General features: G+C 43.0%; 1 protein-coding gene across 4 annotated transcripts in view; it reads right to left on the reverse strand.

Annotated features, from left to right (window-relative positions):
* KANK1 (KN motif and ankyrin repeat domains 1) overlaps nucleotides 1-25,253 on the reverse strand; it is a 129,404-nt gene that overhangs the window by 1,764 nt on the left and 102,387 nt on the right. For all 4 annotated transcript variants that reach the window (XM_048291665.1, XM_048291664.1, XM_048291666.1 and 1 more), the window contains 8 exons: nucleotides 22,162-24,813; nucleotides 12,132-12,350; nucleotides 11,173-11,281; nucleotides 9,958-10,167; nucleotides 8,581-8,668; nucleotides 5,708-5,927; nucleotides 2,879-3,021; nucleotides 2,131-2,331 (listed from right to left, as the gene is read on the reverse strand). In XM_048291665.1, the coding sequence (XP_048147622.1) occupies nucleotides 2,131-2,331; nucleotides 2,879-3,021; nucleotides 5,708-5,927; nucleotides 8,581-8,668; nucleotides 9,958-10,167; nucleotides 11,173-11,281; nucleotides 12,132-12,350; nucleotides 22,162-24,813 (3,842 nt within the window). The remainder of the gene's footprint in view (nucleotides 1-2,130; nucleotides 2,332-2,878; nucleotides 3,022-5,707; nucleotides 5,928-8,580; nucleotides 8,669-9,957; nucleotides 10,168-11,172; nucleotides 11,282-12,131; nucleotides 12,351-22,161; nucleotides 24,814-25,253) is intronic.

Consider the following 25,253-nt stretch of genomic DNA (forward strand, 5'->3'; position numbering starts at 1 on the left):
AAAAGCCCTATCAGCCCACAGAGAAGTGAAGTTATTAAGTGGAGGCCCTACTGCTCATACAGACATTAATTTACAGTCTTGTTTAATTTCTTTTGTTTTAAGGCTTGCACTGCTGTTTTATGAGGCAGTCCAATTGTCAGAGCCTCGTAATTTCTCTCAACAAGGAGTCTCGATTATTGCTGTGGAAGAATGAGCACACCATTATCACAATAACGTTACCATGTAGTGCTGTGTAAGACCAGAAGATTGGGCTGTCTCAGAGAAACTACAGTGTCAGTAAAAAAGCAGAAGAGATGATAAGGGAGGGAAGAATGCTAGTCAAATATAATGATAATTGCTGTGTTAAAATGATAATTTTTGTGGTATAGCTCCCATCAACACTAAGAGGAATTGCATTCATAATTTCAAATGCTCCTTGATGGAAGTCTAAATACAAACAAATGGACTTTCCTAGTCAAATACTGCCACCTCAGTTTCTCAGAAGATACTATTGCTTTCAAAAACCCCAGCTCTTGAGGGTTCTAGAAGCAAAAAGTGCTTTAGCTGGAAGAGTGTTTTACTGATCTGCTGGTTTTCATTTGGACCATGTTTGGTCCAGGAAGAAGCAGATGTCAGGAAACCTGTGATGTGAACCTGCTGCTTGGTTCACTGCCGGGCTTTTGGCTGTTGCGCACAGAAGTTTCTACAAATAATGCCAGTATTTGAAATGTCTCACGAGGATGGAGCACACATTCCAGCCACTGCTGTAGCACTGGTATTGGAACAGCTGGCCCCAGTTCTTAAATGGTAAATCCTATTTCCAGCATGGTACACAATGGACAGCGTCCACATGGAAAGTCTTATGAGACTAAAGGGAGCAATTATCCATAAATCTCATTGTCCTGAGCAGACAGGGAGCTAGAAGAGCTGTCTACTAGAATGCGATATAATGCATGACGAATGCACAGCACTCACTCTCCAGTCAACACAAGTTCTTAAAGAGAGGTGCTGAAATCACTGTGGCACACGCTAGTGGGATGATGCTCAGCTAACTACTGATCATGCAGACTGGAAGAGCGTCACTGTGACACTCAGAATGGCATGGGGAATGCTAAAAATCTCAATCTCACAGCACAGACAAATCCATGAATAAGCAGCAGTCAACCTGTGCTTGGGAAACTATCACACTGGCCACAGGAATAGTTAAGTATCATGTCCCCATAAAGACTGTTAATTAGTGATTTCATATCTAATAGTGCTAACAGCATCCAAGCAGCAATAATCTAGACTGCCCCCAAAAATGTTTGTTAGACTGAGGTCTTCTTACATTTTCCCCTCAGGCCAGATGTTACACACTGCTAGCACTACAAGCAACTGAGCTGCCTCCTGCAGCAGGTGACTGAATGAAGAGAAATTATGTCTTTGCCTCTCTGCAACAGCTTCAACAAATAACCACCCATTGCCCTCCCAAATCCCAAACCCAGGCTCCATTTCAGTGTTCACTAGGAAAAGCAATAGGAAGAACAGAGAAGTATTCAAGAAATGTTGTTAACAAGAACATAGTACTGGCAAGAAACAAGCTAAGTCAATGTTTTCAAGCTTGAGAAATCTATATATCAAATTGTCTGCTGACGGTGTAGGCTGCAATGATCCCTGCAAACAAGAAATATGCAGGTGTCTCACTTGGCACTGAAGTCACAGTCTGTATCTGTTTATTGTCAGGACAGTGTAGCTTCATGGCTAAGACTGAACCTATGGTCTCAAAAGTCATGTGTGACAAAAACACAGTGTGAACATCCTGTCAAGAGAATTGTAGCACTGATGTTTGCCATGGGCACAGAGAAGTAACACAGCGAGGCCTTAACTCACCAGATAGGGTCCTAACCGAAAACTGGAAAACTCCTTTGAAAGGGGAAAGGAATGTCAGAGGGAAAGATGTTTTACTATGAGCTAACCATTTTTTTTTTCTCTTCTGGCCACTAAACACCTACAGCTAACCACAGAAATAGCTACCAGGTAGGTCTGTTAGAAAAGTAAAAATACTAGCCAAATAATCTCAGCATAAGCAGAAGATTCATGCAGCTGGTACTTTGGCACTCTGAGTCAGACATTCACCCAAGCAGATTTCAGAAGCACTGAAAGGCAACTCACATTGTCCTCCAGGGTGCTGTTACACCCAGGCTGAGCCAGCAGAAGCTTAACAATCTCCACATGTCCGTGCTCACTAGCGCACATCAGAGCTGTAGAGCCCTCATCATCCTGGATATTGACATCTGCACCACAGGCCAATAAAGCTTTAACCATGTCTATCCGGCCATGACTCACAGCTAGCATCAGTGCAGTCTGACCAGCCTGCATGGAGAGAAGAGGAAAACCCAAGTCACTACAGAGACAATCAGTGACAAAGCATGAACACTTTATTTTTTCGGACACTGTGTTTCTTCTGGGGGGAAAAAAAAAATGTTATTTTGAACAGTACTCTCAAGGCTTTGATTGCCATTATTTAAACATCTTTTATGGGTCATATATCCCACATTCACATAGATATTTATTGAATTAATGGAAGATATCCAATCTATTTTCAGACAACTGTAGTTTTTTCAAAGGAGCAAAATGCTGCAGAATTTGTAAATGCCACCCAAAATTCAGTAATTCAGTTCTTTCACACAATAATCAACCTTCATTTTTAGAAGAGGTCCAGACCTGAGGCTCAACCATTCTTCCACACCTCCATTTTGTATACAGCAATCAAAAACATACATAAAAACCCCACAGATGAAGAAAGCAAATGAGAGCAACATTTGAGCCGACAGAACAGGGATGGGAGCATGGAAGGAACAGTAAAAAGGCAAGAGGAGTACAGCAGTAAGAACTGTGCCTCCTGAACCGTTTGACTGACCTGGCTGGCTTTAGCATTCACGTCCCCACAGCTGAACAGTTCCTCCACTGTCCTCATGTCCTTCTCTGCTTCCACAGCTGCAAGTGCAGCAAGCATGATGGGGGTATAACCAGCCTTGTTCTGATGATTTACATTACAGACATCTGCAGAGGGATGACATAATTTCTTCAGAAAGCAAGAACCCAAAAAGCAGTAATTGTGCTAATCAACTGAATAAACTGTCAGTAGAGCGGCCTATAAAAAGAAAAAGTAGCAACTGGTTTCATAATGGATGCAATTCAAGGGAAGGTGGAGAAGAAAAAAATAAACAGAGGAGCTCTTGAACCTGAGAAAGAAAAGAATTCTTTTGCACTATGTGTACAACACAAGAGACAGCACAAAGACATTTTATATGTTATCATTTAGAGCTTTATTAGTATATATTTTTTTCCTTTTTTAAAAGCAAGTGATCTGAAATTTGACATGATATTCAGAAACACTGTCAGGACAGTCCTTAAGCTCTTCTCCTAAGGGCATTCACACTGCAGAATAAAAATGGTCCAGCAACATGGTCAGTGGAAAAGCTATTTCTCTTCAGCACAAACATCTTCCTGCAACTGGTGTTATTTTAAAAATCTCCAAGTGTATTTCAACGTGTTTCGGAGCTGCCAAAAAAACTCCCCTTTAAGTTAAAGACTGCTGCCAGTTCCACAGTGTATTTGACCATGAACAAAACTGCTCTGGCAGCAAACACAGGCAAGTCCTCTGACCAGTGCCAGCAACTGACAAGAGTTCTCCTTTTTGTTCAAACCTTGCCTCCAGTCTGTCTCTGTTCCTAAAATTCTGCAGAAATTCAGCAGTGCTTATTTGTTTACTGGGCAGCAGAGTTTTCAGTGTGCTCATCATATTGGAAAGCAGGGACTCAGATTTACGTAAACACTATCTGTAGACTAGGGGTTAAACTGCACCACAGATATCTTAACAAGCAAAAGTGGTTTAGGAAATTTTTCAGACTTAACGACAAAAGGTTTTTTTTTTTCAGTGAAAACAACACTTCAGAAGCAATGCAAGTGCAGATGGAAGATACTGCAAATTTTTTCATGTTTGGTAGACATCAGTGATGATACCTTATACCCAGTAGACCAGTACTACTTTCAGACATCACTTCTGTGAAGCCACTGAAGCCAGAGAACACAATACTCTGCTACATGCATTATGTCATGAGTAATGAATAACTTGCAGAAGTGGTGTGTTCCTACTCTGACTAGACTACTTCAGCAGAGTTTTCTGAGGTCACAGTCAGCTCCTTCTCTATGTGGCTAATGAGCGAAACTGTTCTCCTGTTTGTTCTCTTGGTGAATTTGCTTCATGCTATGGAGGATTCTCTCATCTTGTCCACTCTTCCCACCAAACACAGACACAGAGTTCTTGGACTAAGAATCTACCTGTGATACAACCACACTGCAAAACTGACCATAGTGACCATTCAGACACAGTCCAGAGGAAGTTTGTTGAAATCTGAAGGAATCTGCCTATTTGCAAACATTTCCAAGTACTGGCATGAGCAGTGTTCTCCTGCAGAGAGAAGTACCTGGGCACTAGTCACGATTGTTAGATTTTACAGGTAACACCCCTGGTGTTCTCACAGGCATACACTAGCAGCTATAACCTACAGTTATAGGTTATATACAGGAGTCCTGACTTACAGGAAGAGATGAGCATGTTCCTGCTACTCTGAGACACCTAGGGAAGCAGAGGGGCAGCTCCCTCCCACCACACTGTGCTGCAGAGCCAGCCTGCCCCATTTCACCATGCTTCTGACATTCCCTGCATTCCCCTGCTGTGACTCACTCTTCCCAAACACAGACTGCCTTCAAAAGGACCAGAGATTTCAAAGCGCTCACTTTCCTGCTGAGGAAGTCTCTCCATGTGTGACACATGTGCTAGGTTATCAAAGCTGAGATTTGTATCATTAATATCCTTGTTTATCTGATGCTACCCTTCTGGATTTATTAATATTGCTTGGCTTACACTCCAGACATGTCACTGGCCTAGTTAAGCTTTCACAACCAACTGTGACGGGTTTTTCAACTAGTTTAGAAAAACAAACTTCACTCAGGGAGCAAAACCAGGATTAAACAGATTAAACATCCAGCCTGGGACCAGTTTCAGTGTGTGACACCTTCTGCTGGATGCCATCTGGCACACTGCATGTGGGGAGCAGATGCTCCAGACTCTCCCCTTTGCCACTACTCTCTCTGCATGTGTGTTGCAAGGGGATCAAGAAAAGGAAGCAACAAAAGCAACTACATGAAGCAGCATCACATTGCTTATGGACTAGGAAAAGGCTCTTCTGAGACAGAATGCCATATTGCTCCAGTTTCTCAGGAAAGCAGCACATGTGGTGGCCAGAAAAAGCTTCTGCACTGCTCTAGATAAAGCTAGACTAGTTTGCATGTTCAAGATAGGTATTGAGGTGTACTTCAATGCATCTTCCTCCATCAGCACCCTACAGAGTGCTGAGCAGCAGCTGTGCTGCCTCCCAAGAAAACTGCTGGAGGCTGGTGCTGCTGAACTTGGGACTACAGTCCAAGAGTCAGGAATCTACCTATCTCAACTCTGTATATAATTCACTTAAGTGTTTTTTTAACTTCTTCAAGAAGCATCACCTCCAAAGCTAGTACTAGAAACAAAGATTCTAGACCACCTAAGTGAGCCAACCATATAACAGTTAACAGTTAGAACGCCTGCTGGAAGAAGACCAAACTTGACCTCTAGCCCATCAAGGATTTCACCCATGAGAATTGCAAACCCAAGAATAATTAAAAAAAAAAAAAAAAGCAAACCTACTTGCATCCAGAAGAAGCTTCACAATTTCGAAGTTAGAATGTGAGACACTGTAATGCAGAGCTGTGTTGCCGTTTCCATCTGCCATGTTGATGATATGTCTGAGGACAGCAGGAGAAATCTCTTCAAAAGCAGTTATGTAGTCTCCAACCATTTCAGGGACAGCTGACTTCTGACTTGAGACACGAAACCATTCATGCTGGATGGTATTTAAACAAAACCTCTGCCGAAACCAAGACAGAAAAATTTACATATGGACAATCTATTTAAAGGATTTTCCATCCCACAAGTCAGCAATGCAGGTCAAGCCTTTTTTAGTCCAATGTGGGAAGAAAGTATTCAACACACAAACAAGATGTACAGACTGAAGCTTCCCCTCTGACTACAGCCCACTTTAAAACACCAATTGTTTACTTCCTCTCACTTCACCTGACTTTCAGGAATGGTTCACCTCTGAGGGCACAGAATTTTAGGATGAGAATACTCCCAGAATTAATGGTTATCAAATACTGGTGAACAGAAAAAAAGACTTGCATAACGATTTCCATCACATACTTAACTAAGCTTATGAATCACTGATAAACTCAAGACTTTCTCACTGGACTTAAACAGCATGCTAAGTCAATTAGGCCCAGTTCCGAGGCACAAATTATCAAATGCACAAAGTATATGAGAACTGGCTGGACAGCAGTTCTGAAGAAGAAGAGCAGAGCATTACAGATGATTACAAACTGAACCCAAGACAACAACATCACACTGTAATGTAAAAGGTAAATACTGTTTTGGGGTGAATAAACAGATTTATAGCTTGCATGGCATGTGATGCAGTCCCTTCCTTCTGCCTAGTACTGTGAAGACAACAGGTGGACTCCTTTTTCTGGTCTGATCACTGAATAACACAAAATATTTGGTTGAAACAGTTTCGAAGATAAGCAGCAAGAATGAACCGAAGTCAAGGAAATCTGACCTACTGGACAGACAGGAAGGACTGGAGATGCTCTGCTGGAAGAACTGCTGAGGAAAGAAACCCTGTAACATCTGTTGCAGAAAAAAGAAAAAAAAGAAAGAACCCGTTCTTCACCTGAGGGCTGGCTGGCTGCAGTAATGAGATTTCAGTTTCAATGAGAAGACGCGGGCTACACATTCAGGACAAACTTTCCCATTGGCATGGACTGAGACTGGAGGACTAGGTGACCTATCTGTTGTGACAAGGTAGGTAGAGCAGATCTCACTGTGAGCCAAGAAGGCTCCCACAGTCACCACCAGTTCTGACTTTGAGACTGACTGGAAGGACCACCATATCTCCTCACCTACAAGGTGGCCAGTAAATTCAAGGGGAATTTTGCAGAGACAATATTCAGAAAGTTTATCTAGCCTCTAGGGAAAACACACCGGTAGCTCTAGAGGTGGCCTGTGTCTGGTAAAGAGAAAATATTCTACACACACCAGTACTACATATATATCTGTACTACATAAACACATTTACAGAATATTTTACATCAGTGCTACTATAATGTGATGTATGTATTTTGTGAACATGGGGAATTGAAACACAAAAGTGCCCATAAACTGACACAATAGAGTATTTTTTATTATTAATTTAGGCAGTACTGAGTGCAAAATACCACTAAGAAACTATTTTTAGTCACTTATCACACACATTATTAAATAAACAACACACTTCTTAAATTCCATTAATCTATCACATTCAAAAAGGTGCAGTCCACAGCTTTTTCTGGTGTAAACCACAGCTACAAGAGCTGAATATGTTGGAAGAGGTTGGGACAACTTATACAGATCCTTAGCTATACTGACATTTAAACTGTTTGGACGAGACTTCTGTATAAGCAGACAGACAGAGGACAAGAGCTGATTAGTGTGCAGCTTCCACCTACAAAGCACTATTTATGCTGAAAAACACTTTAGGCACAAGAAAGAAAAACGTAAATTCAAATTACACTTCCAAGGCAGAGATCATCATGTGGTTATGCCACTTTTGACACTTTCAACTCCAAGAGGGCCTAAATCATTTGTTGTTTGAATGCCTAACCTACTCCTGAAGGACAAACACAGGATTAAAAACTATCTGTCACAACTGTATGAAACAACCTTTCAAAACATTCCCTGGACCACAGATGTCAGAACTGGACACAGACAATACTACTGTGTCATACAGACAACATTATTGTCTTTAAGAAGTTGCAGATGCTCTATAGTAGAGGACAATGACAGTGAACTGTTGCCTTTTATATGCACAAGTATAACAAATGCAAAACTCAATTTCATATCATTAAGCAGTGTTCCTTTGCTTTCAGACTGCCCTCACAGAGTAGCATAGGAAATCTCTCTATGAAGCATTTCCAATAAGGCAAATACCATTTTGTTTCTTGAGACTTGAGTATTTAAGTATTAACAACGAATCCTCCTTACTCTCTGCAGCACTGATAAAAACCACCAATGCAGTAAACAAGACAAGCAGCATCCCTGTGCTTAGAAGGAAGATCACCTAGTGTTTCAGAACAGACTCTGAGGTTTTGTCATAGGAAGCAACAGGCTCCTCACCCACTGCAGTCTCCTAATGTGAGGCCTGAGAGCTGCCCAAAGCAGTGCTAAACCAAAACACCCACAAGAATAACACAAGAACACACAGGTTGTGTTGAAACTGCACTTTCATGTTACTATTTTTATGCATGTGCCGTGAGACAACACTGAAGCACACCAGGTATATTCTCTGGATGAAAGTGTCCTGATAGAAAGAGATTTGTGAGTCTTGTAGGAAAAATGAAATCCTCTTCTGCCTACCCACTATGGTTTCTGGTAAAACCAGAAGTCACCCTTCCCTGAAGTTTTCCTGTTGCATGACCTGTATTGCTTACCACATCTTTGTTGGTTAATGCCTTAGGGTCATCAACGTTGTTTCTCAGCAGGTTACAGGCAGAAAGCATCTTTTCACTTAGCTCGTATCTGAGGGAGACAGCAAAATACATGGCATGTTTCAATTTTCATCTTAGCATTTCAGTACAGAAACATTAGTTTTTCTGAAAGTTCTCTGAGAATTAAAGTTTCCAGGCAAGCCATCTGCTCCCACCATGCAGAAACCATGCTGGCAGCTCTTCTCACCAACACTCCCTCCACACTGAATGGAGACAAATGGGGGAAGAGCAACAGGAATGAAGAGAGGGAAACACATCACTTTTGTGTTCTAAGACTTGGCAACCCTTCTAGTGGAAATTCTCACCTACTGCTATATGACTGCAGAGCACACATTATATGCTATGTGCTTTGATTACTTGATTAACAAGGAGCAATGCCAATAGTTGTGATGGAAACAGAATTAAGCAGTGGGAAAGAGCTCAAGAGGCGCCTCCCTGCCAGCTCCCATTCACTGGAACTAGCCTGTCTCATCCCACCCACTCTGGAAATCTACTCTTTTTTCTCCAGCCCTCTTTAATTTTTATACTTCTACTCCCTTGTCATTACAAAGTTCAAAAATAAGGTCAATGCCTGTGCCACATGTATACCAGGCTGTAGCCAACCATCCTTGCCTACAACCTGCACAGAGGATAATGGCAATTTTTCCAGAAAATTGTCCCAAAAATCAGAGAAGCTAACACATTCATGTGTGTAAGGTGGGCATTTTAGCCCTCATGGGTTACAAGCCAACTGCTAGTGCTTCTAGAGTAATGAAATTCTCCATCACTGCACGGACCATGGCCATGCATGACCATGTGCCCTGCCTCTTCCCCTTGGAGGGCATTGCCAGAGCAGTCAGCTTGAAAAGAAGATGCTCTTTAAATACACATGGCTATCTAAGCTGTCTGCTGCTCTTCCTCCCAATCACCCCTTGCTAGTGTAAATATAAATTAGAGAGCTCTTTTGAGAGACTGCCCATGTATTTTTATGCCACCTGTAAAATAACAGGCTATGCTACAGTACTCAGTAAGCTCAGGGCTCTTCAAAACACACAGCTCCAGGGCCTCCAAGCTCTTAATTATTAATTTCTGCATCTCTTTTATTTAACAGCTGACAATTACAGATAACTTGATGCTAAGCTACATCTCCAGTGAAACATGACATTAATTTTGTTTTAGCTCTTTTACTGTTATTATTCCACCTACATAATTTTCCAGGTTAGCATGCTGACAAACCCATTTTCTATAAGATATCCCTTCACTGTCTTTGTTTATACTTCCATGCCATGAGGCAGAGGTGACCTCCTTGGAGGCAGACTCTGGAGAGGGTGAGCAGCCTACCTCTCTCTGATTTCCACCTCCTCGGCCTCACACTCTGGGAGAGGACTGTCCTTCTCTGCCCCCACGGCGCAGACCTCTGCAGCATGGGGGGTGGGCTGCTTTTCCTCTGTGTGCTGGTCGCAGGGGTACTCGTGGCCCTCGCACTCCTCCTCCGAATCTGAGGAGGAACTCTCCTCGGAGCTGGAGTCGTCGCTGGATGTGGTCTCATACCTACAGGGAGAATGCGCAGGGGCAGAGGTGCTTGCTCAGTGCCATTCCACGGTGGTCAGTACCTTGCTTGCACTGGCACAAGTGGAAAAATGTCTTGCAAAAGCTTTGTCCTTCTGTTTTCTACTACGAGACCTCTTCTACTCACTGCACTCAGTGTTACTGGCAACTGACACTGTCATTATTATGTACACAGTGTGTAATGAAAAAAGACCAACCTGTTTTAAACATAAGTCTTAACATTTTGTCAGACCTTGCCTTATGCCCAAAATGAAATTACTGTATTCAGAGTAAATTGTGTTGTTGCTTTACTAGGCAGATATAAGTAGGGAAGCTAACACACCTACAGTGAAATTCCCTCACTATATGTAATGGTATTTTTATCTAATATGTAGGAGATTAGGTAAGTGAGGTATTTAGGCTACATACTGCACAAAGCAATTGTACTGAAGAAAAACTAATCTAAGGAAAGGGCCAGGAAAGGTATATAAAAACAATTTAATGAAACCATTTTAAAGGTCTTTGCAACATTCTCGAAAGGCAAGTAATATTTTTTAAAAAAAGACAATTTTCCATACTGTTCTCTGTATTTGTGTAGGAAGGTCTCTGTATTTATTTAACACAAAGGCAGAAAAATTAATTCTAGGGCAATGGCATCTCTTGCTGTATTGTTTAATAGTATAATGCTGTGCTTGTCAGCTGCCAAAGATATATACAAGTTTTCCTTACTAAAGCATTGCCTGAGAAATGTCCCCATGTGTTTCATTTTCCTGTGTTAAATCTAGCAGCAAATCTCAAGTATTTGAGACTGATGCCATATATGACTTGCAAGCACAAGAGGATTAAGAGGAGCTCAGCTGTTCCATTCTTCCTTCTGATCCTTACACTCAGCAGTTGCACCCCAGCCTGAAGGACAGGCCAAACCCATGCAGGCTCTCCTGGGTTCTTTCTCTTCTTCCCACTGTGGAAGTGCTACAGTGACAGATGTTTTGGAGACAGGTCTCTTACCCGCCATTAATGCCGACAAACTGCAGGTTCTTCTTGGTGTTGCTCAAATCCTTCTTCCCATCCCTTTTCTTCATGATAGATTTGAGTGTGTTCTCATTATTAGCACATACTGTTAGAAAGGGAGACAAAGCACTTCTATCAGTATAAATCCGTAGCCGTGCTTTGAATGCAGCAGCATTAGATGATTTTTCAAAACAGCTCTCTATTTTTCAACAGCTCTCTGTTAAGTTTACCATCTGAAGCTGGGTTTTCTAGTATTTATGTATATACAGTCATGGTGTGACATGCACATTGGAAATACAGAAGAACAGCTTCAAAATCAGCTCTGGGAACTAGTTAAGCCTAACTTTCCCATCTTTCAACATGCTGCTAATCTTCATGATGCTTTAGAAAACTTCAAGAAAAGACACGGGCTTTTTGCTTTTCTTTGCTATTTGTGAAAACTTTTAACACTGAAATTGGTTATTCTGTTAACAAAATCTTAATTCTTAGTGTCAGAGAGCAGCAGCTCCTTGCCAAAATGAACACATTAATACAGACAGCATGTTTAACAATATAGACAGCATATTTAAAAAACTATTCAACAGGGTGGGTAGACTCAGTCAAGGAAGGTCTTTCAGATTTAGTATTCAATGAAACAACTTTTAAACCAATCTCGATGCATAAGACAGGTAAAACATGCATAAAAATTTAAGTATTTAAAAAGAAAATTATTAACCCTTTATCTTTCAGTAGATTTTTCTTATGAAAACACTAAATGGCATTTCACTGATGCGCTACAATCTGCCATTTAAAACCTAACCACTACGTGCAGACACAGGGTCTCACACTGTGACTTTCTCCTTAGCTGCATCTTTTCTTGCTTTTGCTTTTCGGAGAATATTGAGAACCTTCTTTAACTGTATTTCATATTCAGACTCCACCAGCATGACGAAAGGTGAATGTGAGCCAGTTATTACCATAGAGACCTGAGGCAAGCTGATCATCCGTCAGGTTAATTGGAGTGAGAGCTTTATCCTGAGAAGAAAAAGACTTCCTTCCCCGAGCAGCTTCCACCAGGGGAGTCTTCTTCTCCTCCTGAGTGGGCACAGTGTCCTGCTCCAATTTCAGCGTTCGCAAATTTGAAGTTAAATGTGTGTTTGCAAGTTGGCCATGAGGGATGTACTCCAAAGTAGCACCTGCCAAAGAAGACAGTAGGCATCACAGAGGAGTCAAATGAAAATATTTCCATCAATACTGTGATCAACAGAAAAAAATCCAAGCTGGAAAAAAAAGGGTACTGCTTGTGCTTTAAAATACTCTTTTCTGAGAACCTAATAGGAAAAAGACTGTAACTGCTTTCAGAAAATGCAAAAAAATGGCCACGAGTTTTTCTTTTGATAAAGACATACAATACAAGGACAATCTATATAGATACTGGCTTTAAAAATGCATGAAAGGAATAGTCCTTCCTTTTCCTTCTCTTTCAGTATGAGTAGTGACCCCAGCTCCTGCCACCCTGGCTCAGGGTGGGCTCACTGAGCTGCTCCTCGATGACAAGCCTGAAGAGCACAGCACATTCACAGGCTCTGCAGGGTTCCTGCTGCAATAACAGTAACCTTTTTATGGTACTTGTTTTTTAAAAAATGTCATTTTCCATGAAAGCAGAAATTTTTCAGGAAATCTTCCTTTTTTCCCAGTACTCTAACTAATTCTGAAAGCTTTGTGCTTTGCCCAGTTACTGAGACAACTGCAATGAACTCCCACACACTACATTTCTTTTTTTTTTTTTTGACAGAATTGTACTGAGCTAGTAGCTGTATTTAAATCAAATTCCAAATGTTTGGGTTATACTTTTTTCCCTCGCTGATTTGCTGGCACTCACTCACTTTTTCCCTTTGTGTATTTAAAAGGCAGTGCTAATTATGCACAGACTTTTACAGATTCCCCTGGAGTTACTCCAGCTGTGCTATTACAACTGCTCTACAAATCTGCACAAATACTTTTGTTTGTGCAACACACTGAGTGTTTTTTTACACACGTATGCCTCCCTAAGTGATCTTGTTAGCCTTCAAGGAAAAAAAAAGCTAAAGTTTAAATTGCTTTAAACATTATCACTTTTTTTCTTTCACTCTCTTCTTGCACCCATGATGTGTGCCTCCGTATTATTTTTTGCCTTTGTACTTATCAAGAATTAAGGCACAGCCTCCTCATTCAAATACGAGCAGCACTGCACAGGGTGCTAACACACTGTAGTAAGGTAAATTCCAAACCCTAATTTTTAGACACATAGCTACATCTCTGTCTAGCAAGCTGTTCTTGTTAGACTGCCTTTCCCCCCTGTTACTTCACCTCAGTGAATTTCTCCTACAACAGGACATAATGAAGCTGATTTTTCCAAACACTGTCACTTCCCAGCAGCTTCCTCTTTTTTGTTCCCATTCCCACCCAAGTCTCTGAGTTACTAACCAAGCCTCACCCCGCATGCATTTCTCAGGGCACCTTCTTCAGCCGTGAGACCTATTGCCCAGTTCCACCACTACTTATAGCTTCTCCAACATACAGGGGAAGCTGTCTGCAGGGAAAGGCATGCAGCAGGGTATCGACAGTCATGTCACTACAAGCACAGCAAAAAAGCTTTTTCTTAAAGAGTGAAACGTGTGTGTGTGTGTGTGTGTGTGTGTGTGTGTAAGAAGGCAGCAGCCTCTCAGGGCCCCCTGGGTAGCAGCAACTCTTCTTGAGACATGTCTGAGCACTTGGGCACCCATGAAAAGCAAGAGGGAAGTCCTGACCTTGCTCCTCCACCACTCCCCACTTTGCAGCACTGACTGACTTTGGTCGAGTCTCTTCCCAACAGCAAGCATCATCCCTCATCCAACAGCTGAGGAGAAGAGGGCTGCCAAGGTGATGGAGCACCAAGCCAAAACCAATGATTTTTAAACTCCCTTAACTGAAAAACAAGCGAACTGTCTATCTGCTTGCTTGGAGTGGTAACAGGTACAATTAAAGAGTATAACTACTTCCAGCTGCAGCTGGTGGTGGCTGCCTGGGCTGGTTTTACCAGGTCACCCCTTCTGCTCCAGACTGGCCTCTGAGGACATGGGAAGGAGTGGAGGAAATCTACTTTGAAGCATCAGGGATATGCAAAGATTCCAAAGATGCCCAGGTTTGCTTTCAGCAGAACTGTCTGCATCCTCTGCCAGACATCACAGTTCTCCTACAAAAGCAGCTGTGACAACTAAGGCGTGTCTGGAGGGGCAGGTGGGCTTGTGCATGCCAGAGCTGAGGGCAGGACTCTGGCAGGGCTGCGTGGGGCTCCAGCCTGATGTGAACCAGCAGCAGCACCTGGTGCACCCTTGTCATCCCCCTGAAGCCCAAGCCTCCATTTCTCCAGGTGTCTCCCTCCTGCCCTGGGACAGGCAGGGGAGGGAGCTGCAGGCTAAGAGAGAGAGAAAGGATGACAGTAGTAGACTTCTCTCCCCTGACTCACAGCCCTTCTTCAACCTGCCTCCAATGCAACAAGATCTCAGTAGGTTCTCTCTTATGGTTCATGCATCATTGGCTGAGAAGCACCACACTGAATTCAGGATATAGAGCATGATGTCCGTGCCTTCTAATGAAGAAAAAAAGGGTTCTGCTCAGCTGGCCCCTGACAAAAGAGGATTACATCAAGACTCGAGGGCAAGGAGACAACAAGTGTGCATTAGGCAAATCAGTCAGAGCACTCATTCTCCCTGCAAAGCTCTTAGATGTCTACACTTACTGCATGTACAGTACCCAATGATGAGGGGAAGAGAGCTTTGGGCTTAACTCAGCATTAATGCTGCAAGCTGTAAACTAGCATTTAATATCAGGTCCCAGGCCTTCCCCTTTTCAAGACAGCCAACATAAAGACACTTGGAGAGCACCGAGTTTAACCACAGAAAAACAGACAGAGGAAGGAGCTGTGCCACCCAACATTATGGTCAATGATTTAACAGATTAATCTACTGCTGTGCAAACCAAAAAGCTGAATGAGAGGAGTTCCTTCTTCCTCCAACAGAACTGCAGGGCCACTGTTGGGGCTGGAGGCAGCGCACAACTCTCCAGCATGGAAATGCAACCCTGGCTGAAGATCACCACCAGTCTACACGGATCTTAAAATAAGACTCTTCCTCTCACTTCACAGAGGTCTCAAGTATGGTTGAGCAGAATCCTTCTCCAGGTCACGAAGCACAACACCAACAGCAAATTCGCCAACAGGTCAATACTTAGTCAGGCACTGCCTCCAGACAGAAGCCCTCAGGCAGACTTCCCCTGATGATATTCCTTAGTTTACTGTTCCAGGCAAATACTGCAAACTTGATGTAAGTTTCTAAGTATTGATACGGAATAGCAAACTACAGCAGGGAGCTATCAAGAACTTCTAATGTATTTTGCAACGTAGTGCGGGATTTTGGAAAAGTTCAGGAGTAATTTACAGGCAAAAGTATGACAGAACAAAACAAAAAAACTTGCTGACTTCAACTGTACATGAACACACGCAGAAAGCTGCTCTCATCAGTTTAAGAGGGAAACAAGTGACTGAAGCACCCTCAGTGGTTTAGCTCCAGTGGTTTGAAGGAATGAGAGCGCCTATTTTTAATTTTTTAGAAGGAACCTTCTCTCATAAATCACTTGTGCTTCTTTTGAAAATCTCACAAATTGAAATCAGGGTGACAGCAAAACTGCTACAGAGAAGCAGCAGTTACCCATGCTATTTCTGGAACCTATAACATCTGTCTACTGTTACTAAGATGCAATTTTCCTTCCTAACTGCAGACCTTCCCTCACATTTATGACAGCACAAGTAGTCATGCTCTTAGCTGGTTCAGGGGACTCAATAGATTATTCTGAATTTGCAGTGAACTCATGGTAACAGAAGTCTGGCCTTCACCCGCTTTTGAAAAATTTCCATTTAGTTTGATGGAAGCAAACCTAAGTATTATTATAAAAACAATTTAGCTTGACAATACTTTTATCCCACTGGAAACCAAGAGAAGTGCAGACAAGGCCGGGGGATTAAATAGCATCAGGATGAGAACCTAGCTCTGGCTGGAACATCACAGGCTTCTAGCTTAAAAAAGCGCACGAGCTTATTACTATGTGGTAGCTGCATAAAGATTTTATTTTTAACATGTTGGTGGTCAGTGCAAGCATTTATTTGCACAGTATGTTTATAATGGTCAGTGATACAATCTATACATTCCCCACTAAAGACAGTGCACAAATATCGTCTGGAGCATACCTAGCAAGGAAATACTTCTCTTTCACACTGCATGATTTCTTCACAGCAGAAATAAGCTCATTACAAAATTATTTTCACTGAAGCACTCAAAGTCTCCTCCAGTGGTTTTAAATCTTCATGCCTAAAAAGTTATTTTATTAATACAAATAATTTTAATCCGCTTTCAATTTGGTCTATTTTTCAGAACTGTTGGAAGAAAAAAACCCATTTTCCTAAGGTAAATAAAAAGGCAGTGATGAGCAAACATGTTATGTTTAAACATTTACAAAGATTGATAGTAACCCACCCAACCGATAAATTCAGTACCTTCAGAAGACTAGAGCGTAGTTGCATTTTAAAAGGTACTTTTGAGCCATTCCAGGTTAAAAGTCAGTGAATTTAAAAGTTCAAAACAAAAAATTGCCACATGTGGGCTTTTTATACAATACACTGACAGAAGGCAGATTCTCTTGGGGCCCAGGCATAGGTAGATGTTGAACTACCATTCAGCTCCAGGCAAAACACTCCTTCTAATAGGATGAGGGCTGTAGTAAGAGGACTACAAGAACAATCTCATTTTCACTCTCTCTTTAGCTGTTTTCTCTGTGCTGAGAAGCTGCTTTCTATCCCCAAATTGGATTGTGAATCCAGTTTGTTGAAACTGGAAATTAAAACCAATTCCTTTCCTTAAACATGACTGACCAGAAAAGATCACACATCTTTGAGTCAGCTAATCATCTTATTTATGAAACACTCTCTTTTCCTAGACAACTGTGTGTGAAGCTTGGTGAGAGCCATCCTTCATTTTCCTGATGAGGGGTGGATCACAGTATCTCACGATGCTGGGCACAGCAGGAAGGTCAGCTCAGAGAACTTCTTTCTTTCTCGTTCAGAGGATTTGATTTTCTCAGATGAAGCTTTATTGTTGCTGAAATATGACAGTACTTCCTTGGGAAAAATGGGCATCTCTTGCCATTAAGTATTCATAGATGTGCCTGTTACCATGGGAGCTGAACTCCAAACAGAGCTCAGTGCCTGAACATTTTATCCCCGTGCCACAGCACAGGGAGAGAACTGGGGCTCTATCTAACAGACAGCCTAGCAGGCTGCAGCTTGCCACTCTCTAAGCAGCAATAAATTTGAAGAGAAAAATAATCTACACTGTGGCAAATTATGCTCTTTGCTAACTGAAGCAGAAGCCTGGAGACAGAGCAGCTTTTAGATTCAAACACTGCATGTAGTGTGCTACCAGAGAACCAAACCAGCAAATATTGTAATGCTAATAATGACAACAGTAAAAAGCTTGTGCTAACATAGGACCAGGGAAGGTGTATCAAACTTCTCTGAAGAGGTTTAGGGAATTTAATTCAAATAATGTCTTTATAGGGCAGTCACTGACCAGGTCTCTGCTCTTCTTCTGATATAACTGGATGGATATTTAAAACCGAGAAAACCCTGCTAAACACCCTAGCTCCTAATAGAGAGGTTAGTACCATTTTTAAATGGCATTCCCATTTGTGCTTTCCATATTGTCACAACTAGCAGAAACCACCTGCCACATGAAACATGCAGAGGAGGCACTGTGTTCCCTGAAACACCAGCCAGACACATGTAAATAAACAGTACTCATGTGGCACGTAAGTGGGACCAACTGCATGGCTGCAGATGCACTACCTTCCAGAGAACGTGGAAAATGCTTCACATATGTCAGTCACCTTCTTCCCAGCAGACTGATGGATGGATCCTGTTTGTTACACAAGAAGGAACATCTGTACAGAAGCTTAATCTGCTGATAAAGGCATGCATCCATGGCAGAGTTGGAGCTTAGGGCTTCCTCCACTTGCCTAAGACATAGGTACAACCACCACAATTTGTAGCAACCCACAGCTTCACACAATCACCACCATACCTGTGCCACATCAGCACAGGCTTCCGAGCCTCAGGCAAGCCCCAAGTCTTCAACTGCAATGGCGTGGTCCATGCTGCCAGGAAAGAAGTTGCTAACCTGTCAAACTACACAGTATTCAAGAGAAAGGGCTGCCAAACACAAGACCTGTAAAGAAAAACGGCTTTCTCCTATTTCCTGCATTATAACTGACAACACAGGAAAAGATGACCATGTCCACACTACCTCATTAGTCCTACACACTGATTTGGGAGAACCAGGGCCTTCTCACATCACCGTCATTCTTTCAGTCTTTCCATTGTCCCTCAGCCTGCTTCCCCAGCTCTGGTTAAACTTAGAAGTTTAGAATCTTGGAAGATCTTTCCACCAGATGGCACATCAAGATGTCCTTACCCTCAAGACTTTCTGACACTACTTGCTTCCTACTTTCTTTCACTCCCTAAAGTTTTAACTCAAGAAGCTGCCTCCTTCCTCATGATGATTCATTAGTGTAATACTTCCACTGGGATGCTCAGTTAGGATTGTTCTAAAAAGCAACTGTAAAACTGATACCTAAAGATCATTGAGGCAAAATAGCCATGCATTTTCAGGTCAAATGTGCTCAGGTAGTTTTTTAGGGCATGGCAGATCTGTTGTTTTTAAATACCATTCTCAAAAACTCCCTACCACTGAAAGACATCCACCTACAAGACTTGTAAAAAGTCCATGTAATTAGGACCCGCACAAGTGACTTTAGGCTTCTGGCAGGTATCTTACAAAACACATCATACGAGCATTCAAATCTAACATCCTGAAACTTCTTTAAAAATACAGTACAACAAACAGAGGAGATGAATGCACTCATCTCCCTTTAGGCTTCCTATACGCTGTCTGGTCTAAGAATATGGATCAATTAGCATCTAGGCTTATGACCCACATCCATATGGTTAAGCTGGACACACAGGCTGCCAACGGCAGCTAACATGACTTTGCAGAGTGGAAATGCTCTCATCTGGCCAGTAGGTCTGAATTCCCTCAGGTCACTAGGGCTTCTGAAAGACAGTACATATGTAAATAGGAGTTGCCAAGTTACAGAATGGAAGGTGATTATTTTACAGCAAGCAAAACACCAATTGCTAATAGACTTGGTTCATAGATCATCTGAGAGGTCTAAGGTGTCTAGGGATGAAAACTGCCAGCCTCTGTCCTGCTCAGCAGGCTCCAGCTTTCCTGCCTGCGTCTCCATCACCCGCCATAAGCTGTGTGAGGGAGGGTGAGATGGCAGAGGCCCCTGCAGCACACCCCATCTCCCCAGCAACAACAGGCAGAAAAATCTGCAAAGCTGAGAACTTGACTAACGTGCTACCTCAGAAGCAGCGTAGAACACTGAGCCATTAGCATGGCAAACTGGTACCCAAACCACATGCCTCAAAGCCAGCTCAGGTATTTTTGCCCTAAAAGAAACTGGCCTCTAAGAGATGCTTCCTAAGAATGCTCTTTGAATAAAGCATTAAAGATGATGCTACTGATGCTAATTGGAAACCAGACGCTTCCGCCTCTATTTTCACCGTTTTTCTAAGAAAATGAGGCTTGTGAGGTCACACTTCTCTCAATAACTTAAACTCGATTGCTTATTTGAACTGAACTGGAATAGAGACTCAGTGCTCTGAAGGCTTTTTGTGTTTACACAGGTTTTACAGAAATCAGTCTGAGATTCCAGGCATGGAGAAAGGGGCACTGGCTGAGTTGACACACACAACACCTGAAAAGCTACATCCAAGAGAACTAAATGTGAGGAAGGACTTATTAAGAGCTCATAAGCTATCATGAGATACTGATGCATGGGGAAAAAAAAGGCTTTATTAGTTCAGTGATTACAGAATTATTCAAGTTAGTGCTTCATTCAGCAAAAAATCTTTCTACAGAAATATGTATCACATGATCTGTAAAACTGCAGGAACAGGCAGAAGGACCAGCAGATAAATGTATTAAAGGCAGTATTTTCAAAATTAATAGGAAGAGATGGGGTAACATTTCAGGCTTAAGACCTCTTTTCCACTCCAGTTCTCTGTGGGTCTAAACTGTTATAGCCCATAGCTTGATTTATGTATGCAGTCCAGGCATGTAGTTCTCACCAGGGACTAAAAATAAAGAAATTTTACACTCATCATCCACAGCTAAAGATAATGGCATTACAAGCTAAAATAAAATTATTCCAGAATAATTTTATCAGGAATGTGAAATCTGAATCCAAGTATGAACATTTTTAGTAAATATGATCTATTTCTCCACCTGTGTCTAAATACTTTCAAGCCTCTAGACTACAAATTTGATACTGTGCAGTAAACCTGGGAAAGGAATTAAGGATTTACAGCTAGTGATAACTCTGGTTCACTGTTTTCACAGACACTTTTGATGTCTGCTAGATACCCTTACTATTATTGTATCACTACTTGTAAGAAGACTAGAATATAAAGTGCATACCAGAAAGATAAAAACATTGCTTATATAGTACCATATTGCATGTATGCAGACAGAATATCATATATTTTCCTTACTGCTACATAAATGTTGCTTATTCCTTCACTATGGGAACCTAAACATTTTACCTCAGCTCATTAAATGGATGATTCTATTTAGCACATAAACACTGAAAACAATCAGATTTACCAAGCTGCATTTAAAAAAAAATAGGTAAATTTTAAGACAGTAAGCAAGCTGCAAGAGCTTTATATAGTTATCTGGATTAGCCAATGACATTCTGCTGACATTAAATAGTACTTACTCAGGGCTTTTGTCCCAATTCAGCATCTACAATACAGATGCATTTGCACCAGTTTTTCCGTTCTCCTTAACCTCTTCTTTCAGTCACTGTATGGCAGGAGCAAGAAAGAAGTATCTAACAGCCACTGCCAGGCATTACATATTGGTTTCCAGGAAGCCACCATTTATAAATTTAATAGTAATGTGGTTGGATTCACCAGTAAGGTACCAGAAAAAAATGGCTAAATTTTAAACTAGACTATCAGACACATAAAAAAAAAAATTAAAAAGTAATCAACTCTACCCCAGGGAATAAAGAAATCCCTCAAACTAATTGTGTATACTTTAAAATTAATAAATAAAAGGCAAGGAGTATTTAAATCCTGATTCTTGCCTTTCCTGAGTGTCACCAAAACCTCCAGCAGTAATTATGCCTTTCAAACACGAGGTTGTAATTAGGGATTACGACAAACAGTTACTGGAACAGAGAAAGCCCAAGATGTGGTTTCTGTGAAGCTCTCTGGAGTTGCCTATTATAAAGCAATCAGCCCTACTGGAATGAGGAAAGCACCCCACAGGTCTCTGTCTGAGCAGCACAAGGAACAAAGGCAATGGAAGAAACACTATGAAATCCAGGGAAAGGTCTGTGGAAACAAGTCAGTTTGATACAGACACTGTATGTGACTTTCAGCTCCATCCAATCTGACACTGCTGTTTTTAAAAACATGCATGCCAAGTTTAAAATTCCAAACCCATGGGCATTAACCTCAAATACTCCTAAAGTTATAAAATGAAGTCAGCATGTTGCACAGTGGTTAAACCCTTCATAATTTTAGACACCTTTCTTGCATGGTCAGAGCCATGGCACCATCATCATCAGGACCTTCAGAGCCTGCTGGACTGGGAGAGATAAAACCACCTGTGGTTTTTCAGCTACCAGTGATGGGCTGGACAGAATACCCAATGGGTACATTCAACAACAATGCTCTGTGCTTCCTTGGGGAGGGCTACAACACAGCGGCTTCCAGACTAAGCGAGAGCCTAGTAGGCAACTGACCTGCAGCCCTGCAGAAGAGCCGGCCAATGTACCAGACGTGTGCCCGGACTCTGGGCTTACCTGACGGGGAACTTCTCTCCATGCACTGCTTCTGAAGGTCCAGGCTCCGCAGCTCCTCCGTACTGGCGTATTTCATGACAGAGTTGATGGAGGTGAGGGTGCTGATGAGCTGTGAATTCAGAGATCCAATCTGGGAGTGGGGCTCCCCAAAGGCTTCTGCCAATTCACTGTAATTTTCAGCAAGCAGCATCTGCTGTTCCTGCAGCAGCTTCTGCACACGTTCAATGTAGTGATCCAAGCCTGTCCTCAGCTCAGGCGGAGGCAGAGGGCTCTCCAACTGACCACTGACTGGGTCGCACACAGACTCTCCCCCAACACCTATGCTCCTGGTGCCAGTCGGGACAACCGGCAATGGAGGGGGTCCACAGGCGATGCTCCTCATTTTCAGACCAACCAAGTAGTTCTCATAAACACTTATCTGTCCAATGCCACAGTCTTTGGTTTTTATTGCAGAAGGCTTTTCAAAGCCAGGGTGGCTAGAGAGCACGGTGCCGACTCCAACCGAACGCATCTTAGTAGACACGTGTATGTCCTTCACCCGGCCATCCCCTACAGCCACACTCCGCAACTCCACACTGTCCGTGCTGGTCTGCTTATCACAGCTGCTCAGAGTGGTGTTAGTCCCACAGTCCACCAGGCAGGCCACTTCTGTGCTGGTGCACTGGCTCACCATCTCCAAAGCAGTGCTGGTTTGCTGGCTAGCTGTGGAAGGCATGGCCATCACCATCGCCTCTGCCCTGGGTACAGCCTCTGTGACTGTTTCACGGGACACGTGTTCCTTGGGCACACAAACCACCACGTTCACCGAGCAGTCCCCGCAGCCCACAGACCTCACCGCTCCAACCGCCCGTGCCATCTGGCAAGGGCTCGGCACCTCCGCCAGCTCCTCTGTGTTGACACCTGTCTCACAGACGCTTGTCTCTGTGCCCACTGACTTATCATGCAGCTCCATGGACCTCTCTGTACCCTGATCTTGCACCTCTGCCCTCTCCCTCACCAGCCATCGGCTCATCAGGAGCTCGGGGCCCGCAGCTGCGCTCCGCGTGGCGGGTCTGCAGGAGGTGCCGATGCTACTCATCTGCAGATGGTTTCCCACTGACGAATCAGCAACCTCCACGTGGTCTCCCACCATTTGGTCTCTCGTTTGTATGACAGCCTCCACCATCCTACTGACAACATGGGGCTGAGCCATCATGGCTTTATCCACCTTTTTTCTAGACCCAGCTGCCTGCAACTCCTGTTTTAATTTGGTCATTTCCCTGTCATGGGTGGTTTCCTTCAACTGAACCTCTAGTCTGTAAATCTTCTCCTTAAGGGCTTCAATGGTCTGCTGCTGAAGCTCTATCTCTTTCTCAGCCTCTGTAGACAATCCGAACATGGCCTCTGTCACCCCAACTCCACACTCCCTCATTTCTTTCTCTGTTCCCACAGCTACTTCTTTGTGTTGCCTTGCAGATCTGTTGTATATAATGAGATCGTTCATGTTCTCATCAGCACCCACAGCAACAGATCGGGCTTCTTTTGCCAGACTTTCTCTGTTTACCCGAAGGTTTGCTGGACTTTCATAGTTGCTATCTTGGATTTTTTTCTCCAGGGCTTGCATCTCAGCAGTCAGCTGTCTGAACTCCTCTATCCTCTGAGAGCTCTGTTCCACACTCTCCATCTCTTCCTCACAATCTATATACAGTTCTCCACCTCTTCTCACCTGAGACATGTGTTCCCACTGCTCTGCATTTCCTGCACTGTAGGATCGCTTTCTGAAACCGTATGTGTCGTTTTGAGTGGCTTTCCTGTGGTTTTTGAGCTCAGCCATCATGTGCCTCTTCTCCTCCTGCAACACTGAAATTTTGACCTGCAGCACAGGAATAGTCTTCACTTGTTCCTCAAGCTCCTTGAGACGCTTGAGGGCAACTGCCATTTGCTCCCTAATGTGCTGCAGATGCACCGGGCTCACATTGGTGACCGGCGTGGATATTCCCGAGCTCATGGGGCTGTGACGAATGGAACTGCCCAAGGAGGAGCTGAAACAGGTGCCATAGTCGCCGTTCCCCTGATACCCATTCTGCAGGTGCTGAGACATGTGACTGTACCCACTGGATCCCACAAAAGAGGGGAGGGAGCTTGTGGAGCCCATACCTCCAAAGCTGGAAAGTCGAGGCCTGCGGACATCTCCAGGTGTGACCTGCATCATCCTCTCCTGCTCCAGTCGCCTCCGTGTTTCCATGAGGGTTTTTGTTACAAGGAGGTTGTGCCGAGGAGGCTGGGGGGAGGGAGGAGGAAGCTGTTTATTCTCTGGGACAGTTAAGTAGGTAGGAGATACTTCAAAGGAAACTGAGGGTTTTGCAGGGACGGACAAGGTTACTTGACTCCTCGCTGCCGAAGACTGTTTGTTTTCATCACTGTTTGATGAAGAGAGAGACTCTGTGGAGGTCCAGCCACTGCACCGGCCACCAGAGTTCTTGGTACCCACTGAGGCTGGTACAGCTTTCCTCCCCTTTCGTATATTTAGTTTCTTAATGGTATTCCCCTTTTGTATATCATCCACGTACTTCAGAAAATCTAAGTCTAGCTGGTAGCCATAAGGTGTTTCCACAAAATAGGTGTCTCTCCGTTCTTTTTCATCTTCTCCATTTATAGTAGCTTCCTCTTTTTCTGGAAAAGAAGAAACAAAATCAGCATTCAGTAAACTACGCACTCACAAGTGCAGAAAGACGGGTGCTCACTGCATGCTGGAGGCAGAAACTGCTGCTGCAGCTCAGCGAACAGACCAACTTTCCGCTGACTGACCCTTAACACTAAATCCTGATTAACTTTTAAAAAGTTAATCAGTGGGGTTTCAAATGCTGAGAAGTGCATACCCACATAAACGCGAACACATGCATACACGCAGACAGTGTCTGTTAATGAAGGGGCACAGACAGTAGCTCAAAGCTGTCCTTGCCCAAATCCTTCCAGTCTTCCCATGCCTCACCGAGCTTCCACATATGCTACGTTATCATGTAAAGACCACAGGATTACAACATACCGCACGAATCATCTGGAGACCAACTTGTCTAGAGGGTGCATTCAAGCAGGTGATGGGAACTCTGACC

Source organism: Corvus hawaiiensis, chromosome Z, assembly GCF_020740725.1.
Source record: "Corvus hawaiiensis isolate bCorHaw1 chromosome Z, bCorHaw1.pri.cur, whole genome shotgun sequence".
NCBI classification, from domain to species: domain Eukaryota; kingdom Metazoa; phylum Chordata; class Aves; order Passeriformes; family Corvidae; genus Corvus; species Corvus hawaiiensis.